At 45.2% G+C, this 27,827-nt stretch overlaps 1 protein-coding gene across 9 annotated transcripts in view; it reads left to right on the forward strand.

The window, feature by feature from the left end:
• The window catches only part of LOC106581265 (RNA-binding protein Musashi homolog 2), a 403,525-nt gene that overhangs the window by 183,767 nt on the left and 191,931 nt on the right, over positions 1 to 27,827 (forward strand). For all 9 annotated transcript variants that reach the window (XM_045703896.1, XM_045703895.1, XM_045703899.1 and 6 more), the window contains exon 7: positions 19,189 to 19,237. In XM_045703896.1, the coding sequence (XP_045559852.1) occupies positions 19,189 to 19,237 (49 nt within the window). The remainder of the gene's footprint in view (positions 1 to 19,188; positions 19,238 to 27,827) is intronic.

Below are 27,827 nucleotides of genomic sequence, written 5' to 3' on the forward strand. Positions count from 1 at the left end.
CTGTAATCGCAGCAAAAGGTCGCGCTACAAAGTATTAACTTAAGGGGGCTGAATAATTTTGCACGGCCAATTTTTCCGTTTTTTATTTGTTAAAAAAGTTTGAAATATCCAATAAATTTCGTTCCACTTCATAATTGTGTCCCACTTGTTGTTGATTCTTCACAAAAAATTACAGTTTTATATCTTTATGTTTGAAGCCTGAAATGTGGCAAAAGGTCGAAAAGTTCAAGGGGGCCGAATACTTTCGCAAGGCACTGTATATCATCTCCACCTTACCTGTCACCCTAGACCCACTTCAGTTTGCAACCACACTGCCCTATCCCATCTGGACAAGAGGAATAACTATGTAAGAATGCTGTTCATTGACCATAGCTCAGCATTCAACACCATAGTACCCTCCAAGCTCATCATTGAGCTTGAGACCCTGGGTCTGAACCCCGCCCTGTGCAACTGGATCCTGGACTTCCTTACGGGCCGCTCCCAGGTGGTGAAGGTAGGAAACAACACCTCCACTTTGCTGATCCTTAACACTGGGGCCCCACAAGGGTGTGTACTCAGCCCCCTCCTGTACACCCTGTGTACAGTACCAGTCAAATGTTTGGACACACCAACTCATTCAAGGGTTTTACTTTATTTTTTACAATTTTTTACATTTTAGAATGTTAGTGAAGACATCAAAACTATGAAATAACACATATGGAATCATGTTGTAACCAAAAAAGTGTTAAACAAATCAAAAACAAATATTTTATATTTTAGGTTCTTCAAAGTAGCCACCCTTTGCCTTGATGACAGCTTTGCACACTCTTGGCATTCTCTCAACCAGCTTCACACTTTCAAAGTTATTGAAATGTTTCAGATTGACTGACCTTCATGTCTTAAAGTAAACATGAACTGTCACTTCTCTTTGCTTATTTGAGCTGTTCTTGCCATAATATGGACTTGGTCTTTTACCAAATAGGGCTATCTTTTGTATACCACCCCTACCTTGTCACAACACAACTGATTGGCTCAAACGCATTAAGAAGGAAAGAAATTCCACAAATTAACTTTTAACAGGCACACCAGTTAATTGAAATGCATTCCAGGTGACTACCTCATGAAGCTGGTTGAGAGAATGCCAAGAGTGTGCAAAGCTGTCATCAAGGCAAAGGGTGGCTACTGGTATGTATGTGTATATATATATGTATGTGTATATACACTAACGTTCAAAAGTTTGGGGTCACTTTGAAATGTCCTTGTTTTTGAAAGAAAAGCAAATTTTTTGTTCTCAACTGCCAGCTTCATTAAATAGTACCTGCAAAACACCAGTCTCAACGTCAACAGTGAAGAGGTGACTCTGGGATGCTGGCCTTCTAGGCAGAGTTCCTCTGTCCTATGTCTGTGTTCTTTTGCCCATCTTAATCTTTTCTTTTTATTGGCCAGTCTGAGATATGGCTTTTTCTTTGCAACTCTACCTAGAAGGCCAGCATCCTGGAGTCACCTCTTCACTGTTGACGTTGAGACTGGTGTTTTGCAGGTACTATTTAATGAAGCTGCCAGTTGAGGACTTGTGAGCCGTCTGTTTCTCAAACTAGACACTCTAATGTACTTGTCCGCTTGCTCATTTGTGCACCGGGGCCTCCCACTCCTCTTTCTATTCTGATTAGAGCCAGTTTGCGCTGTTCTGTGAAGGGAGTAGTACACAGCATTGTACGAGATCTTTAGTTTCTTGCCAATTTCTCCAATGGAATAGCCTTAATTTCTGAGAACAAGAATAGACTAATGAGTTTCAGAAGAAAGGTCTTTGAATCTGGCCATTTTGAGCCTGTAATCAAACACACAAATGCTGATGCTCCAGATACTCAACTAGTCTAAATAAGGCCAGTTTTATTGCTTCTTTAATGAGGACAACAGTTTTCAGCTGTGCTAACATAATTGCAAAAGGGTTTCCTAATGATCAGTTAGCCTTTTAAAATGATAAACTTGGATTAGCTAACACAACGTGTCATTGGAACACAGGAGTGATGGTTGCTGATAATGGGCCTCTGTACGCCTATGTAGATATTCCATATAAAATCAGCCGTTTCCAGTTACAATAGTCATTTACAACATTAACAATGTCTACGCTGTATTTCTGATCAATTTGATGTTATTTTAATGGACAACAAAATGTGCTTTTCTTTCAAAACAAGGAGGGCACGCATGCATGCACACTTTTGAACTATAGTGTATATTTTTTTAATCCATAAAGTATCAATTCTGTTACTGTCCCACCTACTTGTCCTTGAAACATTTCATTGAAATACTGTAGAATTCCATTCATTCCTACTGCTTCTTCTCGGGAGTGACAATATGGCCGACCAGTGGCTTCAAAGCCTCTCACTGGCCAATACATAGCATCAGCCATCCAGGGTTTATATACAGTACCTTAAGAAAGTATTCACACCACTTGACTTTTTCCACATGCTGTTGTGTTACAAAGTGGGATTAAAATGGATTTCCTTGTCATTTTTTGTAAACGATTGACACAATAATCTGGCAAAGTGGAAGAAAATGTCTAACATTTGTAAAAATGTATGAAAAATGTAACATTGATATATCTTAATTAGATAAGTATTCAACCCCCTGTGTCAATAGATGTTATAATCACGTTTGGCAGCAATTACAGCTGTGTGTCTTTCTGGGTAAGATTCTAAGAGCACACCTGGATTGTGCAACATTTGCACATTTATGATTTTCAAAATTCTTCAAGCTCTGTCAAATTGGTTGTTGATCATTGCTAGACAACCATTTTCAGGTCTTGCCATACGCTTTCAAGCAGATTTAAGTTAAAACTGTAAATCGGCCCCTCAGGAACATTCACTGTCTTCTTGGTAAGCAACTCCAGTGTAGATTTGGCATTGTGTTTTAGTTTATTGTACTGGCAAAAGGTGAATTCATCTACTAGTGTCTGGTGGAAAGCAGACTGAACCAGGTTTTCCTCTAGGATTTTGCCTGTGGTTAGCTCTTTAGCTCTTTCTTTTTTATCCTGAACCCCCCCCTCCAGTCCTTAACGGTTACAAGCATACCCATAACATGATGCAGCCACCACTATGCTTGAAGATATGGAGAGTAGAGGTCGACCGATTATGATTTTTCACCGCCGATACCGATTATTGGAGGACCAGGAAAGCCGATACCGATTAATCGCCCGTTTTTTTTTTATTTATTTGTAATAATGACAATTACAACAATACTGAATGAACACTTATTTTAACTTAATATAATACATCAATAAAATCAATTTAGCCTCAAATAAATAATGAAATATGTTCAATTTGGTTTAAATAATGCAAAAACAAAGTGTTGGAGAAGAAAGTAAAAGTGCATTATGTGCCTTGTAAGAAAGCTAACGTTTAAGTTTCTTGCTTAGAACATGAGAATATACAGTGCCTTGCGAAAGTATTCGGCCCCCTTGAACTTTGACCTTTTGCCACATTTCAGGCTTCAAACATAAAGATATAAAACTGTAATTTTTTGTGAAGAATCAACAACAAGTGGGACACAATTATGAAGTGGAACGAAATTTATTGGATATTTCAAACTTTTTTAACAAATAAAAAACGGAAAAATTGGCCGTGCAAAATTATTCAGCCCCCTTAAGTTAATACTTTGTAGCGCCACCTTTTGCTGCGATTACAGCTGTAAGTCGCTTGGGGTATGCCTCTATCAGTTTTGCACATCGAGAGACTGACATTTTTGCCCATTCCTCCTTGCAAAACAGCTCGAGCTCAGTGAGGTTGGATGGAGAGCGTTTGTGAACAGCAGTTTTCAGTTCTTTCCACAGATTCTCGATTGGATTCAGGTCTGGACTTTGACTTGGCCATTCTAACACCTGGATATGTTTATTTGTGAACCATTCCATTGTAGATTTTGCTTTATGTTTTGGATCATTGTCTTGTTGGAAGACAAATCTCCGTCCCAGTCTCAGGTCTTTTGCAGACTCCATCAGGTTTTCTTCCAGAATGGTCCTGTATTTGGCTCCATCCATCTTCCCATCAATTTTAACCATCTTCCCTACCCCTGCTGAAGAAAAGCAGGCCCAAACCATGATGCTGCCACCACCATGTTTGACAGTGGGGATGGTGTGTTCAGGGTGATGCGCTGTGTTGCTTTTACGCCAAACATAACGTTTTGCATTGTTGCCAAAAAGTTCGATTTTGGTTTCATCTGACCAGAGCACCTTCTTCTACATGTTTGGTGTGTCTCCCAGGTGGCTAGTGGCAAACTTTAAACGACACTTTTTATGGATATCTTTAAGAAATGGCTTTCTTCTTGCCACTTCCATAAAGGCCAGATTTGTGCAGTATATGACTGATTGTTGTCCTATGGACAGAGTCTCCCACCTCAGCTGTAGATCTCTGCAGTTCATCCAGAGTGATCATGGGCCTCTTGGCTGCATCTCTGATCAGTCTTCTCCTTGTATGAGCTGAAAGTTTAGAGGGACGGCCGGGTCTTCGTAGATTTGCAGTGGTCTGATACTCCTTCCATTTCAATATTATCGCTTGCACAGTGCTCCTTGGGATGTTTAAAGCTTGGGAAATCTTTTTGTATCCAAATCCGGCTTTAAACTTCTCCACAACAGTATCTCGGACCTGCCTGGTGTGTTCCTTGTTCTTCATGATGCTCTCTGCGCTTTAAACGGACCTCTGAGACTATCACAGAGCAGGTGCATCTATACGGAGACTTGATTACACACAGGTGGATTCTATTTATCATCATTAGTCATTTAGGTCAACATTGGATCATTCAGAGATCCTCACTGAACTTCTGGAGAGAGTTTGCTGCACTGAAAGTAAAGGGGCTGAATAATTTTGCACGGCCTATTTTTCAGTTTTTTATTTGTTAAAAAAGGTTGAAATATCCAATAAATTTCGTTCCACTTCATGATTGTGTCCCACTTGTTGTTGATTCTTCACAAAAATTACAGTTTTATATCTTTATGTTTGAAGCCTGAAATGTGGCAAAAGGTTGAAAAGTTCAAGGGGGCCGAATACTTTCGCAAGGCACTGTATCCTTGACTGGTCTCTCAAAGCACTTCATGATGACAGTAGTGAGTGCTACAGGGCAATAGTCATTTGGTTCAATTACCTTTAAATTCTTGGGTATGCGGGGACAGCAGGCTGGGATAGGGAGAGATTGAATATGTCCGTAAACACACCAGCCAGCTGGTCTGCGTATGCTCTGAGGACGCGGCAAGGGATGCCGTCTGGGCCGGCAGCCTTGCGAGGGTTAACACGTTTAAATGTCTTACTCACGTTGGCCACGGAGCTGAGTCCACAGTCCTTGGTAGCTGGCCGCATCGGCGGCACTGTGTTATTTTCAAAGTGGGTAAAGACGGTGTTTAGCTTGTCCAGAAGCAAGATGCTGGTGTCTGCGACGTGGTTGGTTTTCCTTTTGTAGTCTGTGATTGTCTGTAGACCCTGCCACATACGTCTCGTGTCTGAGCAGTTGAATTGCGATGCCACCTTGTCTCTATACTGACGTTTTGCCTGTTTGATTGCCTTGCGGAGGGAATGACTACTCTGTATTCTGCCATATTCAGATGGGTTTTCTCCATATTGCTTTCCTTCATCAATGAGATGAAGGAAAGAAAGATTATGAGATCACTGGTGATAGTCGGGAGATCACTGGTGATGAAGGAAAGAGGATGGTAGCCTAGCGGTTAAGAGCGTTGGACCAGTAACCGAAAGGTCGCTGGTTCAAATCCCAGAGCCGATTAGGTGAAAAATCTGCCGATGCCCCCTTGAACAAGGCACTTAAAAAGGTTGAAATATCCAATAAATTTCATTCCACTTCATGATTGTGTCCCACTTGTTGTTGATTCTTCACAAAAAATTACAGTTTTATATCTTTATGTTTGAAGCCTGAAATGTGGCAAAAGGTTGAAAAGTTCAAGGGGGCCGAATACTTTCGCAAGGCACTGTATGAAAGCTGGTGGTTCCTTTTAACATGAGTCTTCAATATTCCCAGGTAAGAAGTTTTAGGTTGTAGTTATTATAGGAATTATAGGACTATTTCTCTCTATACGATTTGTATTTCATATACCTTTGACTATTGGATGTTCTTATAGGCATTTTAGTATTTTCAGTGTAACAGTATAGCTTCCGTCCCTCTCCTCGCTCCTACCTGGGCTCGAACCAGGAACACATCGACAACAGCCACCCTCGAAGCAGCGTTACCCATGTAGAGCAAGGGAAACAACTACTCCAAGTCTCAGAGCGAGTGACGTTTGAAACGCTATTAGCGCGCACCCCGCTAACTAGCTAGCCATTTCACATCGGTTACACCAGCCTCATCTTGGGAGTTGATAGGCTTGAAGTCATAAACAGCGCAATGCTTGAAGCACAGCGAAGAGCTGCTGGCAAAACGAAAGTGCTGTTTTGAATGAATGCTTACGAGCCTGCTGGTGCCTACCACCGCTCAGTCAGACTGCTCTATCAAATATCAAATCATAGACAGACTTGATTTTAACATAATAATACACAGAAATACGAGCCTTAGGTCATTAATATGGTCGAATCCGGAAACTATCACGTTTATTCTTTCAGTGAAATACGGAACCGTTCCGTATTTTATCTAACGGGTGGCATCCCTAAATCTAAATATTCCTGTTACATTGCACAACCTTCAATGTTGTGTCATAATTACCTAAAATTCTGGCAAATTAGTTCGCAACGAGCCAGGCGGCCCAAACTGTTGCATATACCCTAACTCTGCGTGCAATGAACGGAAGAGAAGTGACACAATTTCACCTGGTTAATATTGCCTGCTAACCTGGTTTTCTTTTAGCTAAATATGCAGGTTTAAAAATATATACTTCTGTGTATTGATTTTAAGAAAGGCATTGATGTTTATGGTTAGGTACAGTCGTGCAACGATTGTGCTTTTTTCGCAAATGGGCTTTTGTTAAATCATCCCCCGTTTGATGAAGTTGGCTGTCTTTGTTAGGAAGAAATAGTCTTCACAGTTCGCAACGAGCCAGGCTGCCCAAACTGCTGCATATAGCCTGACTCTGTTGCAGAGGTGACACATTTTCCCTAGTTAAAAGAAATTCATGTTAGCAGGCAATATTAACTAAATATGCAGGTTTAAAAATATATACTTGTGTATTGATTTTAAGAAAGGCTAGGCTAGATAAACTAGTAATATCTTCAACCATGTGTAGTTAACTAGTGATTATGATTGATTGATTGATTGATTGATTGATTGTTTTTTATAAGATAAGTTTAATGCTAGCTAGCAACTTACCTTGGCTTCTTACTGCATTCGTGTAACAGGCAGGCTCCTCGTGGAGTGCAATGTAAAGCTGGTGGTTAGAGCGGTGGACTAGTTAACCGTAAGGTTGCAAGATTGAATCCCCAAGATGACAAGGTAAACATCTGTCGTTTTGCCCCTGAACAAGGCAGTTAACCCACCATTCCTAGGCTGTCATTGAAAATAAGAATGTGTTCTTAACTGACTTGCCTGGTTAAAAAATATTTATTTAAAAAATAAAAAACGGCAAATCGGTGGCCAAAAATACCGATTACCGATTGTTATGAAAACTTGAAATCGGCCCTAATTAATCGGCCATTCTGATTAATCGGTCGTCCTCTAATGGAGAGTGTTACTCACTAATGTGGAGTATTGGATTTGCCCCAAACATAACACTTTGTATTCAGTATTACTTTTGTGCCTTGTTGCAAACAGGATGCATGTTTTGGAATATTTTTATTCTGTTCAGGCCTACTTATTTTCACTCTGTCATTTAGGTTAGTTTTGTGGAGGAACTACAATGTTGTCGATCCATCCTCAGTTTTCTCCTATCAAAGCCATAAACTCTGTAACTGTTTTATAGTCACCATTGACTTCATGGGGAAAACTCTGAGAGGTTTCCTTCCTCTCCGGAAACTGAGTTTGGAAGTACACTTGTATCTTTGTAGTGACTGGGTGTATTGATATATCATTCAAAGTGTAATTAATTAATAACTTCACCATGCTCAAAGGGATATTCAAGATCTGCTTTTTTATTTTTACCCATCTGCCAATAGGTGTCCTTCTTTGCGAGGCATTGGAAATCCTCCATGATTTTTGTGGTTGAATCTGTTTAAAATTCACTGCTCGACTGACGAACTGGACTACAGATAATTGTAAGTTTGGGGTACAAAGTCAAGGGATGTGAATTCTTTCTAAAGGCACTGTACATACTTGGTCAAAACTCATTAGACCAAGCCTTGAATTTCAGCCTTCACCCGCTGCTTCCTACAACACTCCCAGCCATACAACACTTTGCTGCTTTTGTCCTTAGCTAAATGATTTAGCTTGGCTGATTACATAAAAAAAGAAATGTGTGCGCGTTTATCATTTTGCGTAGTTGTCATAATTGCGTCTGGTGGGATAGGGAAGAGGTACTTTTTGTTGTCGCTGCTTTCCTCAGTAAGGAAGTGAAATTTAGCATCTCACTGAATTACAGGCGGTAGATGTTCGTCTGTCTGACTGTCCCAGTGGTCCTGGTGAATTTAACAAAGTGTTGGATAGCATTCCTTCCATTTTCCCCTGGATAGAAACACAATCTTCCTGTGTCTGTCTGCCAGGCAGCGCGTCCCGCCTCCCCAAGCTTTTATTCCCTCCAGCCCTCCGGTAATACATTTTGCAGTTCTTAAAAAAAGCTTCCGATATCCAATTATATTTCCAGCGTAAGTAAAACATGCTGTCAACAAACTTACCTCAACCACCTGAAAGAGAAATTGGCAGCAGGAAACAGTGTCAGCAACAAATGCTGGCGGCTTTAATTGAGAGACCTGCCAAGAAATGTTTTGCTGTGAGTTTATATGTTTGTTTTTGCAAGTCTGATTTCGAACAGAATATTGATTACAGTCCATGGTGGTTGAAGGTTCATATGTCTTAATCTGAAACCACTTGACTGCACAGTATCAAGACTAATGGTTAAATGTGTTTTATATTAGGAGCATAACGTAGTGGCATCTCAAGCTGGTTGGTCAAACTTTGTGGCCCTTTCACTTTTGGGGTTGCCAACTAGTCAACTGAAGTCCTCAAGTCTCTGTGTGTGCGTGCATGCGTGCCCTCATCCAGTGCAAAGCTGTAAGTGATACTGTGTTGCATCTCCAGAGAGGGAGAGTAATGATCCCCTGCCTATAAGAAACATTAACCCCTACCTTCACCCTCACTGCTCTACCCCCCTACCTCCACCCCTCACTGCTCTACACCCCTACCTCCACCCCCTCACTGCTCTACACCCCTACCTCCACCCCCCCCACTGCTCTACACCCCAACCTTCACCCTCACTGCTCTACACCCCTACATTCACCCTCACTGCTCTACCCCCCTACCTCCACCCCTCACTGCTCTACACCCCTACCTCCACCCCCTCACTGCTCTACACCCCTACATCCACCCCCTCACTGCTCTACCCCCCTACCTTCACCCCTCACTGCTCTACCCCCCTACCTCCACCCCTCACTGCTCTACACCCCTACCTCCACCCCCTCACTGCTCTACACCCCTACATCCACCCCCTCACTGCTCTACCCCCCTACCTTCACCCCTCACTGCTCTACCCCCCTACCTCCACCCCTCACTGCTCTACACCCCTACCTTCACACTCACTTCTCTACCCCCCCTACCTCCACCCCTCACTGCTCTACACCCCTACCTTCACCCTCACTGCTCTACACCCCTACCTCCACCCCTCACTGCTCTACCCCCCTACCTCCACCCCCTCACTGCTCTACACCCCTACCTTCACCCTCACTGCTCTACACCCCTACCTTCACCCCCTCACTGCTCTACCCCCCTACCTTCACCCTCACTGCTCTACCCCTCTACCTTCACCCTCACTGCTCTACACCCCTACCTCCACCCCCTCACTGCTCTACACCCCTACCTCCATCCCCCCACTGCTCTACCCACCCTATTTTCACCCTCACTGCTCTACACCCCTACCTTCACCCTCACTGCTCTACACCCCTACCTTCACCCTCACTGCTCTACCTCCACCCCCTCACTGCTCTACACCCCTACCTTCACCCTCACTGCTCTACCCCTCTACCTTCACTGCTCTACCCCCCTACTTCCACCCCTCACTGCTCTACCCCCTAACTTCACCCCCACTGCTCTACCCCCCTACCTCCACCCACTCACTGCTCTACACCCCCTACCTCCACCCCCTCACTGCTCTACCCCCCTACCTCCACCCCTCACTGCTCTACCCCCCTACCTCCACCCCCTCACTGCTCTACACCCCTACCTTCACCCCCACTGCTCTACACCCCTACCTCCACCCCTCACTGCTCTACCCCCCTACCTTCACCCTCACTGCTCTACCTCCACCCCCTCACTGCTCTACACCCCTACCTTCACCCTCACTGCTCTACACCCCTACCTCCACCCCTCACTGCTCTACCCCCCTACCTTCACCCTCACTGCTCTACCTCCACCCCCTCACTGCTCTACACCCCTACCTTCACCCTCACTGCTCTACCCCTCTACCTTCACTGCTCTACCCCCCTACTTCCACCCCTCACTGCTCTACCCCCTAACTTCACCCCCACTGCTCTACCCCCCTACCTCCACCCACTCACTGCTCTACACCCCCTACCTCCACCCCCTCACTGCTCTACCCCCCTACCTCCACCCCTCACTGCTCTACCCCCCTACCTCCACCCCCTCACTGCTCTACACCCCTACCTCCACCCCCTCACTGCTCTACACCCCTAACTTCACCCCCACTGCTCTACCCCCTACCTCCACCCCTCACTGTTCTACCCCTCTACCTTCACCCTCACTGCTCTACCCCTCTACCTACACCCTCACTGCTCTACCCCCCCTACCTCCACCCCCTCACTGCTCTACCCCCCTACCTCCACCCCTCACTGCTCTATCCCCCTACCTCCACCCCCTCACTGCTCTACCCCCCTACCTCCACCCCCTCACTGCTCTACACCCCTACCTTCACCCCCACTGCTCTACCCCCCTACCTCCACCCCCTCACTGCTCTACACCCCTACCTTCACCCTCACTGCTCTACCCCGCTACCTCCACCCCCTCACTGCTCTACCCCCCTACCTTCACCCTCACTGCTCTACCCCGCTACCTCCACCCCCTCACTGCTCTACCCCTCTACCTCCACCCCTCACTGCTCTACCCCCCTACTGCTCTACACCCCTACCTTCACTCTCACTGCTCTACATCCCTACCTTCACCCTCACTGCTCTACCCCCCTACCTCCACCCCTCACTGCTCTACCCCCCTACCTCCACCCCTCACTGCTCTACACCCCTACCTTCACCCTCACTGCTCTACACCCCTACCTCCACCCCTCACTGCTCTACACCCCTACCTCCACCCCCTCACTGCTCTACTCCCCTACCTCCACCCCCTCACTGCTCTACACCCCTACCTCCACCCCCTCACTGCTCTACCCCCTACCTCCACCCCCTCACTGCTCTACACCCCTACCTCCACCCCCTCACTGCTCTACTCCCCTACCTCCACCCCCTCACTGCTCTACTCCCCTACCTCCACCCCTCACTGCTCTACACCCCTACCTCCACCCCCTCACTGCTCTACCCCCTACCTCCACCCCCTCACTGCTCTACACCCCTACCTCCACCCCCTCACTGCTCTACACCCCTACCTCCACCCCTCACTGCTCTACCCCCCTACCTCCACCCCCTCACTGCTCTACACCCCTACCTTCACCCTCACTGCTCTACCCCCCCACCTTCACCCTCACTGCTCTACCCCTCTATCTTCACCCTCACTGCTCTACACCCCTACCTCCACCCTCACTGCTCTACACCCCTACCTCCACCCCTCACTGCTCTACCCCCCTATCTTCACCCTCACTGCTCTACCTCCACCCCCTCACTGCTCTACACCCCTACCTTCACCCTCACTGCTCTACCCCTCTACTTCCACCCCTCACTGCTCTACCCCCCTACCTTCACCCCCACTGCTCTACCCCCTACCTCCACCCACTCACTGCTCTACACCCCCTACCTCCACCCCCTCACTGCTCTACACCCCCTACCTCCACCCCCTCACTGCTCTACCCCCCTACCTCCACCCCTCACTGCTCTACCCCCCTACCTCCACCCCCTCACTGCTCTACACCCCTACCTCCACCCCCTCACTGCTCTACACTCCTACCTTCACCCCCACTGCTCTACCCCCTACCTCCACCCCTCACTGCTCTACCCCTCTACCTTCACCCTCACTGCTCTACCCCCCTACCTACACCCTCACTGCTCTACCCCCTACCTCCACCCCTCACTGCTCTACCCCCCTACCTCCACCCCTCACTGCTCTATCCCCCTACCTCCACCCCCTCACTGCTCTACACCCCTACCTTCACCCCCACTGCTCTACCCCCCTACCTCCACCCCCTCACTGCTCTACACCCCTACCTTCACCCTCACTGCTCTACCCCGCTACCTCCACCCCCTCACTGCTCTACCCCCCTACCTCCACCCCCTCACTGCTCTCCCCCCTACCTTCACCCTCACTGCTCTACCCCGCTACCTCCACCCCCTCACTGCTCTACCCCCCTACCTCCACCCCTCACTGCTCTACCCCCCTACCTCCACCCCCTCACTGCTCTACACCCCTACCTCCACCCCCTCACTGCTCTACCCCCTACCTCCACCCCCTCACTGCTCTACACCCCTACCTCCACCCCCTCACTGCTCTACACCCCTACCTCCACCCCCTCACTGCTCTACACCCCTACCTCCACCCCTCACTGCTCTACCCCCTACCTCCACCCCCTCACTGCTCTACACCCCTACCTCCACCCCCTCACTGCTCTACACCCCTACCTCCACCCCTCACTGCTCTACCCCCCTACCTCCACCCCCTCACTGCTCTACCCCCCTACCTCCACCCCCTCACTGCTCTACCCCCCTACCTCCACCCCCTCACTGCTCTACACCCCTACCTCCACCCCCTCACTGCTCTACCCCCCTACCTCCACCCCTCACTGCTCTACCCCCCTACCTCCACCCCCTCACTGCTCTACCCCCCTACCTCCACCCCCTCACTGCTCTACCCCCCTACCTCCACCCCCTCACTGCTCTACACCCCTACCTCCACCCCTCACTGCTCTACCCCCTACCTCCACCCCCTCACTGCTCTACCCTCTACCTCCACCCCTCACTGCTCTACCCCCCTGTCACGTAGAGTAGGCCAGAAGGCTAAACTGGAAAACCTAACCTCTATAAAAAAAAAAAAATATGGCGGAGCCGCAAAAGTTCTTCTGTGCAACGGTGTTTATTTACATAGTGATTCTGGAACAAAACAACAGTACTGCCATCAAACGTATACCTTATGGGACAGCTTAAAAACAAAGCTGCCCCACCCACAGCTCAATCCAAAATGCCCCTCCTTGAACTGAAAGAGAGGCTCCTTTTGTAGGGGTAGCCCCTCCCCTCAGAACAATTAACACTAATTAATTAAGCAATTACCTATTCAACATACAGTTTCCATTTATCTAAACATACCAAAATATATACATTGCAACACGTTTATGAAACAACATCACAATATAACATTTACAAAATTACATCACTACTGACAGTGTCTTCCAATATGCCCGTTTACATTAATGAGCCATTCCGGACAGGCACTACAAAGTAAGCCCAATTCCCTTAGCTCGGGTCCTTATCCAGCATACCTGGAAGCTACAGAGATGGAGAGAGAGAGGAACAGAACAAACAACCGCGCTCATCCATAACATCGATAAGTATACTAAATATTGCTTATATTAAATATGAACACCTGTCTTTATTTCTTTATACCCTAACTGGTTACTGAAGTAAGTGTGAAATGTATGTACCAAGATAGAGACGTTAACTTGTGTGTCGACCCACATTGTTAACTTATCTGATAACGGAGCAGGGAGGAGTGATGAATGTGTGCGTGCGTTAAAGTACCAAATGCTGCCCGCGGCCAGTGACGGACTTCTACGTCACACCCCCTATCTCCACCCCCTCACTGCTCTACCCCCCTACCTCCACCCCTCACTGCTCTACCCTCTTCCTACTGTCCCCCTCCAGTCTGTAGCTTCACTACATTTGAAAGCAGTTTAACAACAGCAGGGGCAGGTGCAACTCTCTGTGTGCTGTCATAAAGCAGGCCTTATGATGACATTAGTCATCGTGCCTGGCCTATGTCTCTGTATTAAGCCCTCTCTGCAGATCGCTGGACGGACAGTAAAAGCTGCGGTGGCTGCACCAATTAGCTGTAATGGTGTTTAATGTCAGCGTAGCCCAACCAGCTCAGGTTTAACACTCTGACACAGGGGCTTTTAACTGGAGCCAGAGGCCATACAGAGAAGAGTGATTTAGCTGTTGCCCTGTGTGGGTGGTTGGGTGTGTGTGTGAGAGCTGGCTAATTAATTCCTCTGCACATCTGAATGCATTAGGAGATGTCCGTCACTATGCTACTTGGTGCAAATGGCTGCTAAAGTGGCCGCTTTGCATCGATCTGAACCTCGCACCCTCTTTGGGGACAGTGCTCTTGCCTCATAACTCTCTCTCCCCCTCTCTCACGCACACACACACACACACACACACACACACACACACCACACACACACACACACCACACACACCACCACACACCACACACACACACACACACACACACACACACACACACACACACACACACACACACACACACACACACACACACGCCAGGGCTAACAAGTAAAAGGTCAGGCTCATTTCTGATTGAATGAATTCAGGGCGACACACTCTTGCTAGTGGTGGAAAAAGTACCCAACTGTCGTACTTAAAGATACTTTAATAGAAAATGACTCAAGTAAAAATAAAAGTCACCCAGTAAAATTCTACTTGTGTAAAAGTCTAAAATTATTTGGTTTAAAACTTACTTAAGTATGAAAAGTGAATTAAATTTTCAAAAATATACTTAAGTGTCAAAAGTAAAAGTATAAATAATTTCAAATTCCTTATTCAATTTCAAATTCCTTAAAAAGTGCAATCCAGACGGCAACATTTTCTTATTTTTCAAAATACATTTACGGATAGCCAGTGGCACACTCCAACATTCAGACATAATTTACAAACGAAGCATGTGTGTTTAGTGAATCCGCCAGATCAGTAGGAATGACAGTAAACTGCATTGCTGGTTAGGGGTTTGTAAGTAAGCATTTTACTCTAAGGTCTACACCTGTTGTATTCGGCGCATGTGACTAATACTATTTGATTTGATGACCAGGGATGTTCTGTTGATAAGTGTGTGAATTGGACCATTTTCCTGTCCTGCTAACCATTCAAAATGTAACGAGTAGTTTTGGGTGTCAAGGAAAATGTATGGAGTAAAAAGTACAATATTTTCTTAAGGAATTTCGTGAAGTAAAAGTAGTCAAAATTATAAACAGTAAAGTAAATCACAGATACCCCAAAAAACGACTTAAGTAGTACTTTAAAGTATTTTCACTTAAGTACTTTACACCACTGCACCTAGCAGGGGTAGACAGAGGTGAAGGGAAACAAAAGGAGAGCCTCCCCAGCTGCAGTGTAGCAGTAATAGTCCCTACCATACTGTTACATGGTAACAGGTGACACAGAGCCTCAGCCACCAGTGTAGAGAAGTAGGGGAGAGGGTGTGTGTATGTGTGCTGGCAACTGTGGCCTTTATCCAGTCATACAGTTACAAATGAGGCAGCCTCTGGTGCTGTCCCCTCCCATCATCTGCTGGCTGGGACAGCTCTACACCTCTACTATTACACACACACATACACACACACAGACACACACTCTCATTCACTCACACACACCGTTACCTAGCAACAGTGACTGGGGAACACTGCCCAGGCGGGCTCCGTCACCCCCCCCCCCCCCCACATATCCATAGCGACATTTAAAGGTCTGACCCCCCCACCTACATATCCTGCTGTGTCCAGCAATTTCTCTCCCTCTCTTAACTTAACAGCTGTATGCGAGGCAGCCACACCACCAGTGGTCCAGGTCCCAGGGACGCCTTCTTCCTGAAAATACACAATGCTCCACTTTTACACTGTCACATAAATATATGTTAGTGTGGGGCTGTATGTATGTCCGTTGTGTTCCGTGTGCGGTGCGGTAGTGGCGTTTAGTGTCTATCTTCATCAGGGGGACAGACAGTCAGATGAATCCTCATTGTGGCTGATTGAGCCTGATGAATATGATTATGGCTTATAGCAACAGGGCTCTTAGTGGAAGAGAGATTGATGCGTGCCTTCTGGGGAAGGGAAGGTAGTACAGAGGGTGAGTTGAAGCATAAGCTGTGTTCGAATACCCATACTAACATACTGTATACTACATACTTAATGAGTATATACTATATACTATTAGTTCATTTTGTATACTGTAAACAAACGTTATCGTTTCAGTTGAGCGTACTAGCTCTTTGCCTGTCTACCGGAAGTTGATGCTGTTGCTATGCAACCTCTTGCTAGCTTGTTAGCATAACAAATGACTAGCTAAACATTTTACGATTTCTGGTGTGTTTGTAAATTCAATCTGGAGTGCCAGAGTGTGCTCTGGGCGTTCGTAAATCTAGAGCATTGTCAGATTGTCTGTTCGTAAATTCAGAGTGTTTCGCTCTCGGAGCGTTCAGGGCGCTCACTGGACGCTCTGGCCGATGAGTTGGGCAACGGCAGTCAAGCACCCAAGCTAACTGGATAACTTTGGCTAGCTACTTCCAGACACAAATGAGAGAACACTCTGACCATTTTACTCACCCAAGCAGAGCTGGTTAGGCTGTTTATATGTTATCCAGATCGTTGGTGACTGTAACTGTGCTGCTGGCAACAATTTAATTAGGCTTTTACTTTGTACACTGCTTGTATACTTCGTATTTTGGTGAATTTAGTATGACATCCGGGGACATTTGTTATACTAACTATATCCATACTATGTCCAATATGTATACTACAATTGAAGTCAGAAGTTTACATACACTTAGGTTGGAGTCATTAAAATTCGTTTTTCAACCACTCCACAAATTTCTTGTTGACAAACTATAGTTTTGGCAAGTCGATTAGGACATCTACTTGACACAAGTCATTTTTCCAACAATTGTTTACAAACAGATTATTTCACTTATAATTCACTGTATCACAATTCCAGTGGGTCAGAAGTTTGCATATACTACGTTGACTGTGCCTTTAAACAGCTTGGAAAATTCCAGAAAATGATGTCATGGCTTTAGAAGCTTCTGATAGGCTAATTGACATCATTTGAGTCAATTGGAGGTGTACCTGTGGATGTATTTCAAGGCCTACCTTCAAACTCAGTGCCTCTTTGCTTGACATCATGGGAAAATCAAAATAAATCAGCCAAGACATCAGAAAAAAAATTGTAGACCTCCACAAGTCTGGTTCATCCTTGGGAGCAATTTCCAAACGCCTGAAGGTTACCACATTCATCTGTACAAACAATAGTACGCAAGTATAAACACCTTGGGACCACATAGCCGTCATACCGCTCAGGAAGGAGACATGTTCTGTCTCCTAGAGATGAACGTACTTTGGTGCAAAAAGTGCAAATCAATCCCAGAACAACAGCAAAGGACCTTGTGAAGATGCTGGAGGAAACAGGTACAAAAGTATCTATATTCACAGTAAAATGAGTCCTATATCGACCTAACCTGAAAGGCAAGGAAGAAGCCACCGCTCCAAAACCGCCATAAAAAAGCCAGACTACGGTTTGCAACTGCACATGGGGACAAAGATCGTACCTTTTGGAGAAATGTCCTCTGGTCTAATGAAACAAAAATAGAACTGTTTGGCCATAATGACCATCGTTATGTTTGGAGGAAAAAGGGGGAGGCTTGCAAGCCGAAGAACACCATCCCAACCGTGAGGAACGGGGGTGGCAGCATCATGTTGTGGGAGTGCTTTGCTGCAGGAGGGACTGGTGCACTTCACAAAATAGATGGTGTCATGAGGACGGAAAATGATGTGGATATATTGAAGTAACATCTCAAGACATCAGTCAGGAAGTTAAAGCTTGGTTGCAAATGGGTCTTCCAAATGGACAATGACCCCAAGCATACTTCCAAAGTTGTGGCAAAATGGCTTAAGGACAACAAAGTCAAGGTATTGGAGTGGCCATCACAAAGCTCTGACCTCAATCACATAGAAAATTTGGGGGCATAACTGAAAAAGCACGTGCGAGCAAGGAGGCCTACAAACCTGACTCAGTTACACCAGCTCTGTCAGGAGGAATGTGTCAAAATTCACCCAATTTATTGTGGGAGGCTTGTGGAAGGCTACTCGAAAAGTTTGACCCAAGTTAAACAATTTAAAGGCAATGCTACTAAATAGTAATTGAGTGTATCTAAACTTCTAACCCACTGGGAATGTGACGAAATAAATAAAAGCTGAAATAAATAATTCTCTCCACTATCATTCTGACATTTCTCATTCTTAAAATAAAGTGGTGATCCTAACTGACCTAAGACAGGGAATTTTTACAAGGATTAAATGTCAGGAATTGTGAAAAACTGAGTTTAAATGTATTCGGCTAAGGTGTATGTAAACTTCCGACTTCAACTGTATATACTCAATTCACGTCACAAATAGTATGGTTAGTGCGGTTAGTATGAGTATTCGAACACAGCTAAAGTGTTTTTAGTAGGCAAGTCGGAGACTGTACTTTACACAACATTTATGTATTTATAGTGGTCTGTGTGAAAGGGGGGTGGGGCGGGGTCTCAGGTACACCTGAGAGGGAGAGTGTGTTTTTTTGGCATATTTTGGAATGTGTGTGTGGTTTTATGAGGCATGTGCTGGAATGTGTGTGTGTGACACAGAGAGATAGGTGGACACACATCGGCTTTCTATCTCCCAAATCATGATTCCGTTGCTGTGCTTGAGTTGGCACTGTCACTCGTGTCCTTGCAAACTCACACACTGAGCCTCTCTCAGGGTCCAGCATGTTCTTGACCTTGTGACGCCACAGCACAGTCATTACTCACTCAACACATCTAGGGACATATGTCACACGGCCATATGTCTGTCTGTCTGTCTCTCTTTCTCTTTTAATCACACTCCTTCCCTCTCCATCTGTCTCCATCTCTGTCTCCATCTCTCTCTCCGTCTCTTTCAGTTGGTTTTTATTGAGACTAATCTCTTCGTCTTTTTGTGTCTTGCAGGTGGAGGACGCCATGCTTATGTTTGACAAAACAACTAACAGACACAGAGGTAAGTCAGTCTACATACTCCCTCCCTCATGTTGTACTTACCATGCTATCCTATTGGTGTGTGAACCATGGATGTTAGTGTGTGAAAGAATAGTTTCATTCTTCATGCAGTGGATTCATGGTCAATGGCCTCTGACGATAGGTTATAGCCCGTAGTTGTAAATATACACTATATACTGTATACATGTAACTGCCAGAATAAAGGAAACACTTGAGTAAATGAGGGATACAAAGTATATTGAAAGCAGGAGCAATAAACATCCTAGGTGCAATTAACATCCCATCATGCTTAGGGTCATGTATAAAAACGCCCAGTTGCCCATTATTTTGGCTACAATAGCTAGAAGAAGAAATCTCGGTGACTTTGAAAACTCAAAGAGTGTCAGTCACCAGATCTCAACCTATTTAAAAAAAAAAGTTTTACCTTTATTTAACTAGGCAAGTCAGTTAAGAACCAATTTTTATTTTCAATGACGGCCTAGGAACAGTGGGTTAACTGCCTTCAGGGGCAGAACAACAGATTTTTACCTTGTCAGCTCGGGGATTCGATCTTGCAACCTTTCGGTTACTAGTCCAACGCTCTAACCACTAGGCTACCTGCCGAGCGTTCTCAGAGCATGTGCAGAACAGCTGGCAGGCATATTCACAGTGATTTTCAACCTCTCCTTGTCCCAGTCTGTAATCCCAACATGATCACCATCTCATGCCACAATGACTACTGCCCATGAAGAGCTTGAGAGGCTGATTATGGCAAACATCAACTCCATCCTCCCAGACACCCTAGATCCACTTTCAATTTGCAAACGGTCCCAACAGATCCATAGACGACGCAATCTTCATTGCTCTCCACCCTGCCCTCACCCACCTAGATAAGAGGAATACCTATGTGAGAATGCGGTTTATTGACTACAGCTCTGCGCTCAACACCATTGTCCCCTCCAAGCTTAGGACCCTGGGACTGAACACCCCTCTGCAGCTGAATCCTAGAGTTCCTGACGGGCCGACCCCAGGTGGTGAGGGTAGGGAACATCACCTCCACCACGCTGACACTCAACACGGGGGCCCCACAAGGGAGTGTGTTTAGTCTCCTCTTGTACTCCTTGTTCGCCCACGACTGCGTGGCCAAGCACGACTGTAACGCTATCATCAAGTTTGCTGTCGACAGTGGTAGGCTCGATCGCTAGCAACGATGAGAACCTACAGGGAGGAGGTCAGTGACCTGGCAGTGCCGGGAACAACAACCTCTCCCTCAACGTCAGTAAGACCAAGGAGCTGATCGGCGAGCACGCCCCCATCCACATCCACAGGGCTGCAGTGGAGCGGGTCGAGAGCTTCAAGTTCCTCCGTGTCCAAATCACTTAGAACTTAAAATGGTCCACACACACGCACACTGGTGAAGAATGCGCGACAGTGCCTCTTCCCCCTGAGGAGGTTCAAAAGGTTTATCATGGGCCCTCAAATCCTCAAAAAGTCCTACAGTTGTACCATTGAGCGCATCTTGACCGGCTGCATCACTGCTTAGTATGGCAATAGTACCACCTTTGACGGCATGGCGCTACAGAGGGTGCTGTGGCGAGTCCTGTACATCACTGGGGCTGATCTCCCTGCCATCCAGGATCTCTACCAGGCGGTGTGAAAGGAAGGCCCGGGAAACGTGAAAAGACTCCACCCACCCAAGCCATAGACTGTTCTCTCTGCTTCCGCACGGCTATTGGTAACAGTGTATCAAGTCTGACACCAACAGGCCCCTGAACAGCTTCTATCCCCAAGCCATAAGACTGCTAAATAGCTAACAAAATGGCTACACAGACTGAGTTCACCCTTTCTATTTTCTATGCACACGCACAGGCCCTACACACTCAAACACACTGACACTCCAACACACAATAGGCAGATACATTTACTCACATACAATCATATACGCTGCTGCGACTCTGTTTATCTTATATCCTGATGCCTAGTCACCTTACCCCAATACATATCTATCGATCCAGTATCCCTGCACATTGTAAATATGGTACTGGAACTGACTGACCCTGTATATAATATGCTTACTTACTTTCTCGTGTTCTTCTTATTTTAATTTCTTGTGTTTTTGATCTACCTTGTTATTTTTTGTATTACATTTGTTATTGATTATTGCATTGTTGGGGTTCAACCTTGCAAGAAAAGCATTTCACTGTACTTGTGCACGTGACATTAAAACTTTAACACTTTAAACACTCTGGAGCCGCACAAAACATCAAATGATGGAATGTATCGTGAAAGAATGGTGTTTTATCCCTCCAATAGAGTTCCAGACACTTGTAGAATCTATGCCGAGGCGCATTGAAGCTCTTCTGGTGGCTCGTGGTGGCCCAACGCCCTAGCGAGACACTGTTGTGATTATTTATTTATTTTTTGGCAGTGCCTTCAGAAAGTATTCACACTCCTTGACTTTTTCCACATTTTGTTCTTTTGCCACTTACTTACCTACACACAATACCCCATAATGTCAAAGTGGAATTATGTTTTTGGATTTTTTTAACAAATTCATTAAAAATGAAAAGCTGAAATGTCTTGAGTCAGTAAGTATTCAACCCCTTTGTTATGGCAAGCCTAAATAAGTTCAGGAGTAAAAATTTGCTTAACGAGTCACATAATAAGTTGCATGGACTCACTCGTTGTGCAATAATAGTGTTTAACATGATTTTAACGACTAACTCATCTCTGCACCCCACACATACAATTATCTGTAAGGTCCCTCAGTCGAGCAGTGAATTTAAAACACAGATTCAACCACAAAAACCAGGGAGATTTTCCAATGCCTCCCAAAGAAGGGCACCATTGGTAGATGGGTAAAAAAAAAAAAGAAGCAGACATTGAATATCCCTTTGATCATGGTGAAGTTATTAATTACACTTTGGATGGTGTAGCAATACACCCAGCCATTACAAAGATACAGACGTCCTTCCTAACTCAGTTGCCGGAGAGGAAGGAAACCGCTTTGGGATTTCACCATGAGGCCATCGGTGACTTTAAAACAGTTAGAATTTAATGAAGATGGATCAGCAACATTGTAGTTACATTGAAGTCTCTTCTTCTTATTGGTGTCCTTTAGTAGTGTTTTTGTTTTTGCAGAAATTCGTCCATGAAGGCCTGATTCACACTGTCTCCTCTGAACAGTTGATGTTGAGATGTGTCTGTTACTTGAACTCTGTGAAGCATTTATTTGGGCTGCAATCTGAGGTGCAGTTAATTGCCTATTTCTGAGGCTGGTAACTCTGGGTCTTCCTTTCCTGTGGCAGATCTCATGAGAGCCAGTTTCATTATAGCACTTGACTGCACTTGAAGAAACGTTCCATTTTTTTGTCTTAAAGTAATGATGGACTGTCGTTTCTCTTTGCTTATTTGGACTTGATCTTTTACCAAATCTTCTGTATACCACCCCTACCATGTCACAACACAACTGATTGGCTCAAACGCATTAAGAAGGAAATAACTTCCACAAATGAACTTTTAACAAGGCACACCTGTTAATTGAAATGCATTCCAGGTGACTACCTCATGAGAGAATGCCCAAAACTGTGCAAAGCTGTCATCAAGGCAAAGGGTGGCTACTTTGAAGAAAATATATTTTGATTTGATTAACACGTTTTTGGTTACTACATGATTCCATATGTGTTATTTCATAGTTTTGATGTCTTCAGCATTCTACAATGTGGAAAATAGTCACAATAAAGAAAAACCCTTGAATGAGTAGGTGTGTCCAGACTTTTGACTGGTACTGTATATAAGACCCCTATAGATGCATGCACAAACACTTACACCTTGTTAGATTGACCCCATATGGTTGTTTTATTCACTGTAAATTTAATTGGCCTGCCTCCCCCTCTATCCCTTTCCCCCATCATGTGATGTGTTGATAGGGATTTGGCCAGGCGTTTTGGGGGCTGACTAGGAGGAAAGGGTTACGAAACAGAGTGAGTCTGTGTGGTCCGATAACACTGCTGATAGTGGGCCGAGCCGGACGCGTGCTTGCACTTATCTCCCCCTCTTATCTCCAGGCCTTATCTGGCTTTAGCGGGGAGGCTTCTCTCTAAAGCAGAGGACTTTCCAAAGACAGAGCGCTGGCTCCACACTAAAGCCTGCTGGCCTGTTTTTCTTTTTTTCACTGGATCTACACAAAAGAGCTCACCGTTTACTCACACAAACGCACACGCACACAGGCACAAGCGCATATCGCAATATAATATTTTTACGATATGTTGGATTGGACATTTTGGACATTGAGATATTAAAGACATGATAGATCAGACGCATAGTATATTAACTTCTCTAGGGCCAGTGGGACGAAATCGTCCCACCTACGTAACAGCCAGTGGAATCCTGTGGCGCGTTATTCAAATACCTTAGAAATGCTATTACTTCAATTTCTCAAACATATGACTATTTTACAGCATTTTAAAGACAAGACTCTCGTTAATCTAACCACACTGTCCGATTTCAAAAAGGCTTTACAACGAAAGCAAAACATTAGATTATGTCAGCAGAGTACCCAGCCAGAAATAATCAGACACCCATTTTTCAAGCTAGCATATAATGTCACAAAAATCCAGAAGACAGCTAAATGGTGAATTTACTAAAAATTTACTAAATTACTCACGATAAACGTTCACAAAAAGCATAACAATTATTTTAAGAATTATAGATACAGAACTCCTCTATGCACTCGATATGTCCGATTTTAAAATAGCTTTTCGGTGAAAGCACATTTTGCAATATTCTAAGTAGATAGCCCGGCATCACAGGGCTAGCTATTTAGACACCCAGCAAGTTTAGCACTCACCAAAGTCAGATTTACTATAAGAAAAATGTTATTACCTTTGGTGTTCTTCGTCAGAATGCACTCCCAGGACTTCTACTTCAATAACAAATGTTGGTTTGGTCCCAAATAATCCATAGTTATATCCAAACAGCGGTGTTTTGTTCGTGCGTTCAAGACACTATCCGAAAGGGTAAAGAAGGGTGACGAGCACGACGCATTTCGTGACAAAAAAATTCTAAATATTCCATTACCGTACCTCGAAGCATGTCAACCGCTGTTTAAAATCAATTTTTATGCCATTTTTCTCGTAAAAAAGTGATAATATTCCGACCGGGAATCTGCATTTAGGTAAAAAGACGAAAGAAAATAAAGCATTGGGTCGACTTGTGCATGCGCCTAAGTCCATTGTCCTCTGATCGGCCACTTGCCAAAAGCGCAAATGTGTTTCAGCCTGGGGCTGGAATTACATCATTCAGCTTTTTCCCGCCTTCTGAGAGCCTTTGGGAGCTGTAGGAAGTGTCACGTTACAGCAAAGATCCTCAGTCTTCAATAAACAGAGGCAAGAAGCTCAAGGAATGGTCAGACAGGCCACTTCCTGTAAGGAATCTTCTCAGGTTTTTGCCTGCCATATGAGTTATGTTATACTCACAGACACCATTCAAACAGTTTTATAAACTTTAGGGTGTTTTCTATCCAAAGCCAATAATTATATGCATATTCTAGTTTCTGGGCAGTAGTAATAACCAGATTAAATCGGGTACGTTTTTTATCCGGCCGTGTAAATACTGCCCCCTACCCCCAACAGGTTAAGGAGTGAGATCTGTAGAAAGACAGAGTGGCTTTGGAATGTGTTGGACCGTTGGGAGGAGAGAACCGTGTTGATATAGGGGAGAGAGATGGACATCTGTGGATTAGGTGAAGGAGGGGTTGAGGTCAAGAGGTCAGGTCAGATCCACTGAAGGGAGTAATAAGGGTTTAGTATCCTGTTACTCTTTTCCTGTAGAACCATAAGATGAAAGGATTGGAGAGAAGGAGGAGTGTCTTAAGTGCCATATATATATCTGTGATGTTGAGAAATGTTGGGTTGTCTGAATTACAGCTGTACAGAACCTTTGGGAAGAATTAAACTTGGTTAAAGCTTCTCTAGTGTCCGTGAGTTATTTACTCTGAAAAATAAGAACCTAACAGATATATCAATAACAAAAATAAGTAGCTAACTCCAGTCGGCTGTACCTTCACCAAAACTCAGGCATTTTTCATCATATAGCTTGTTCTCCATCTTCTTTTTAAATAATGAGCCAAAATATGCTGGAGAGGGTCAAGTTCACATCTGTACACAGGAGTGCATCATCATTCCATGTTTATGGCCTTAATTGCAGCAGCCTGATAACAACAGGTCTATCATGTCTTTCTGCTTAACGGTCAACTTTATGTCCCAAAGTAGTGTGCTGTGTGTGACATGTGGTTGTACTGTGTTTTGTGTGTCAGCCGTTTAGCGTCAGGGGGTCGGACAGCTCTACAATAAAAACATTTTTTTCCTTTATTTGAGTCATTCCAATAAATGATTGTAAAACAATATGTAAAACAGTATGTTCAAATTGTGCTCCCTACCTCTGCGGAAGCACAGTTCCCGCTCAGCCCAGTCAAAACTGTTCGCTGCTCTGGCACCCCAATGGTGGAACTAGCTCCCTCACGACGCCAGGACAGCGGAGTCAATCACCACCTTCCGGAGACACCTGAAACCCCACCTCTTTAAGGAATACCTGGGATAGGATTAAGTAATCCTTCTAACCCTCCCCCCTACCCTCCCCCCAAAAAGATATAGATGTACTATTGTAAAGTGGTTGTTCCACTGGATATCATAAGGTGAATGCACCAATTTCTAAGTCGCTCTGGATAAGAGCGTCTGCTAAATTACGTAAATGTAAATGTGTCTCATTTGAATAAATTCTGCTATTTAGAACACAGTGATTTGAATGCTGTATGGACTCTGACCTTCAGCTCCATGCATACTTCATGAGTTCCTAGCACTATTCCCAGGGTTCTCTGCTCCACTCAGGAGTCAGCGGTCCCTCTCCTCTAGTTCTGGTTGTGAAGCGACTAGGAACACTCCCACAGGGCACGCTTGGTGGCCATAGCTACTAGCTGGTGGATCAGGGACTCTGGGGGTGTTTCAAGGAACCTGACTCTCTCTAGAGACTGATATTGGAGGTTGGAGAGAGGGAGGGAGGGACAGATAGAGAGAGGCGTAGTGGGGTCAGGCTTAGGTTAAAAGTGTTTTACCTGGTGCTAGTATCGTTTAACGTGGAGGAAAAGGCCTGTTTATTCTCCCCTGGCTGTGTGATTGGTTTGATTGGAGTGCGGGGCACCCGGGTCAACAACACAACTGTCACAGCTATTAGGAATACAACTTGTAAACATCCAGCTAGATAGTCAGACAATGGCAGCAAGGGTAAGGGCAAACCATTTCCATGATGGTGAGAGAATAAAATACCCTTTCGTTCCCGGGACTTTCAAAGTGAGACGGAGAGTGATGTTTCACATTTGCCTTCACCGCTGTGGTTTTGCAGCAGATGCGTTTCACTCTAATCCATTCTGCATTTGGAACGCATATGATTGTCCTTTTGTATCACTCTGTCTGTTCTGTTGGTCCTCTCCGCTCATCCCCCCTCCATTACCCTAGCTGTTAAACTGGGTCCTGGAGGTTACATTTAGAACAGCTTGCCAGTAATTGTCCAGTTCCCCTCAGTGAATTGACTGGCAGACAAACCGCTATTGTATTGGCGAAGCAAAGAGCCATAAAAAAATGCAGCATCTGAGGATAGTGTTTGAATGGATATGTCACATCAAGGTAAACTCTGTGCTATGGCTATTCAGAGGCAGGAGAGCTCTCCTATTCACACTCATATCGCTGCTATTCAGAGGCAGGAGAACTCTCTTATTCACACTCATATTGCTGCTATTCAGAGGCAGGAGAGCTCTCCTATTCACACTCATATCACTGCTATTCAGAGGCAGGAGAGCTCTCCTATTCACACTCATAGCACTGCTATTCAGAGGCAGGAGAGCTCTCCTATTCACACTCATATCGCTGCTATTCAGAGGCAGGAGAGCTCCCCTATTCACACTCATATCGCTGCTATTCAGAGGCAGGAGAGATCTCCTATTCACACTCATATCACTGCTATTCAGCGGCAGGAGAGCTCTCCTATTCACACTCATATCACTGCTATTCAGAGGAAGGAGAGCTCCCGTATTCACACACATATCGCTGCTATTCAGAGACTGAGACTGTCAGCTGGGTGAGTCATCATTGTCTCTGCCTCGAAACGTCCACACTCTCTCTAGGATTATTAAGTAGTCTATTTGGTAAACTAGTGCTGCTAGCTGGAATATACCGCGCATCACAGCTCTGTGTGTTGATGTTCGGCTGTGTGTGGGTGTTGATGTTCGGCTGTGTGACATGTGTTGATGTTCGGCTGTGTGACGTGTGTTGATGTTCCGCTGTGTGACGTGTGTTGATGTTCGGCTGTGTGTGTGTGCTGATGTTCGGCTGTGTGTGGGTGTTGATGTTCGGCTGTGTGACGTGTGTTGATGTTCGGCTGTGTGTGTGTGTTGATGTTCGGCTGTGTGACGTGTGTTGATGTTCGGCTGTGTGACGTGTGCTGATGTTCGGCTGTGTGTGGGTGTTGATGTTTGGCTGTGTGTGGGTGTTGATGTTCCGCTGTGTGACGTGTGTTGATGTTCGGCTGTGTGACGTGTGTTGATGTTCGGCTGTGTGACG

This window comes from Salmo salar, chromosome ssa20, assembly GCF_905237065.1.
Source record: "Salmo salar chromosome ssa20, Ssal_v3.1, whole genome shotgun sequence".
Lineage (NCBI taxonomy): Eukaryota > Metazoa > Chordata > Actinopteri > Salmoniformes > Salmonidae > Salmo > Salmo salar.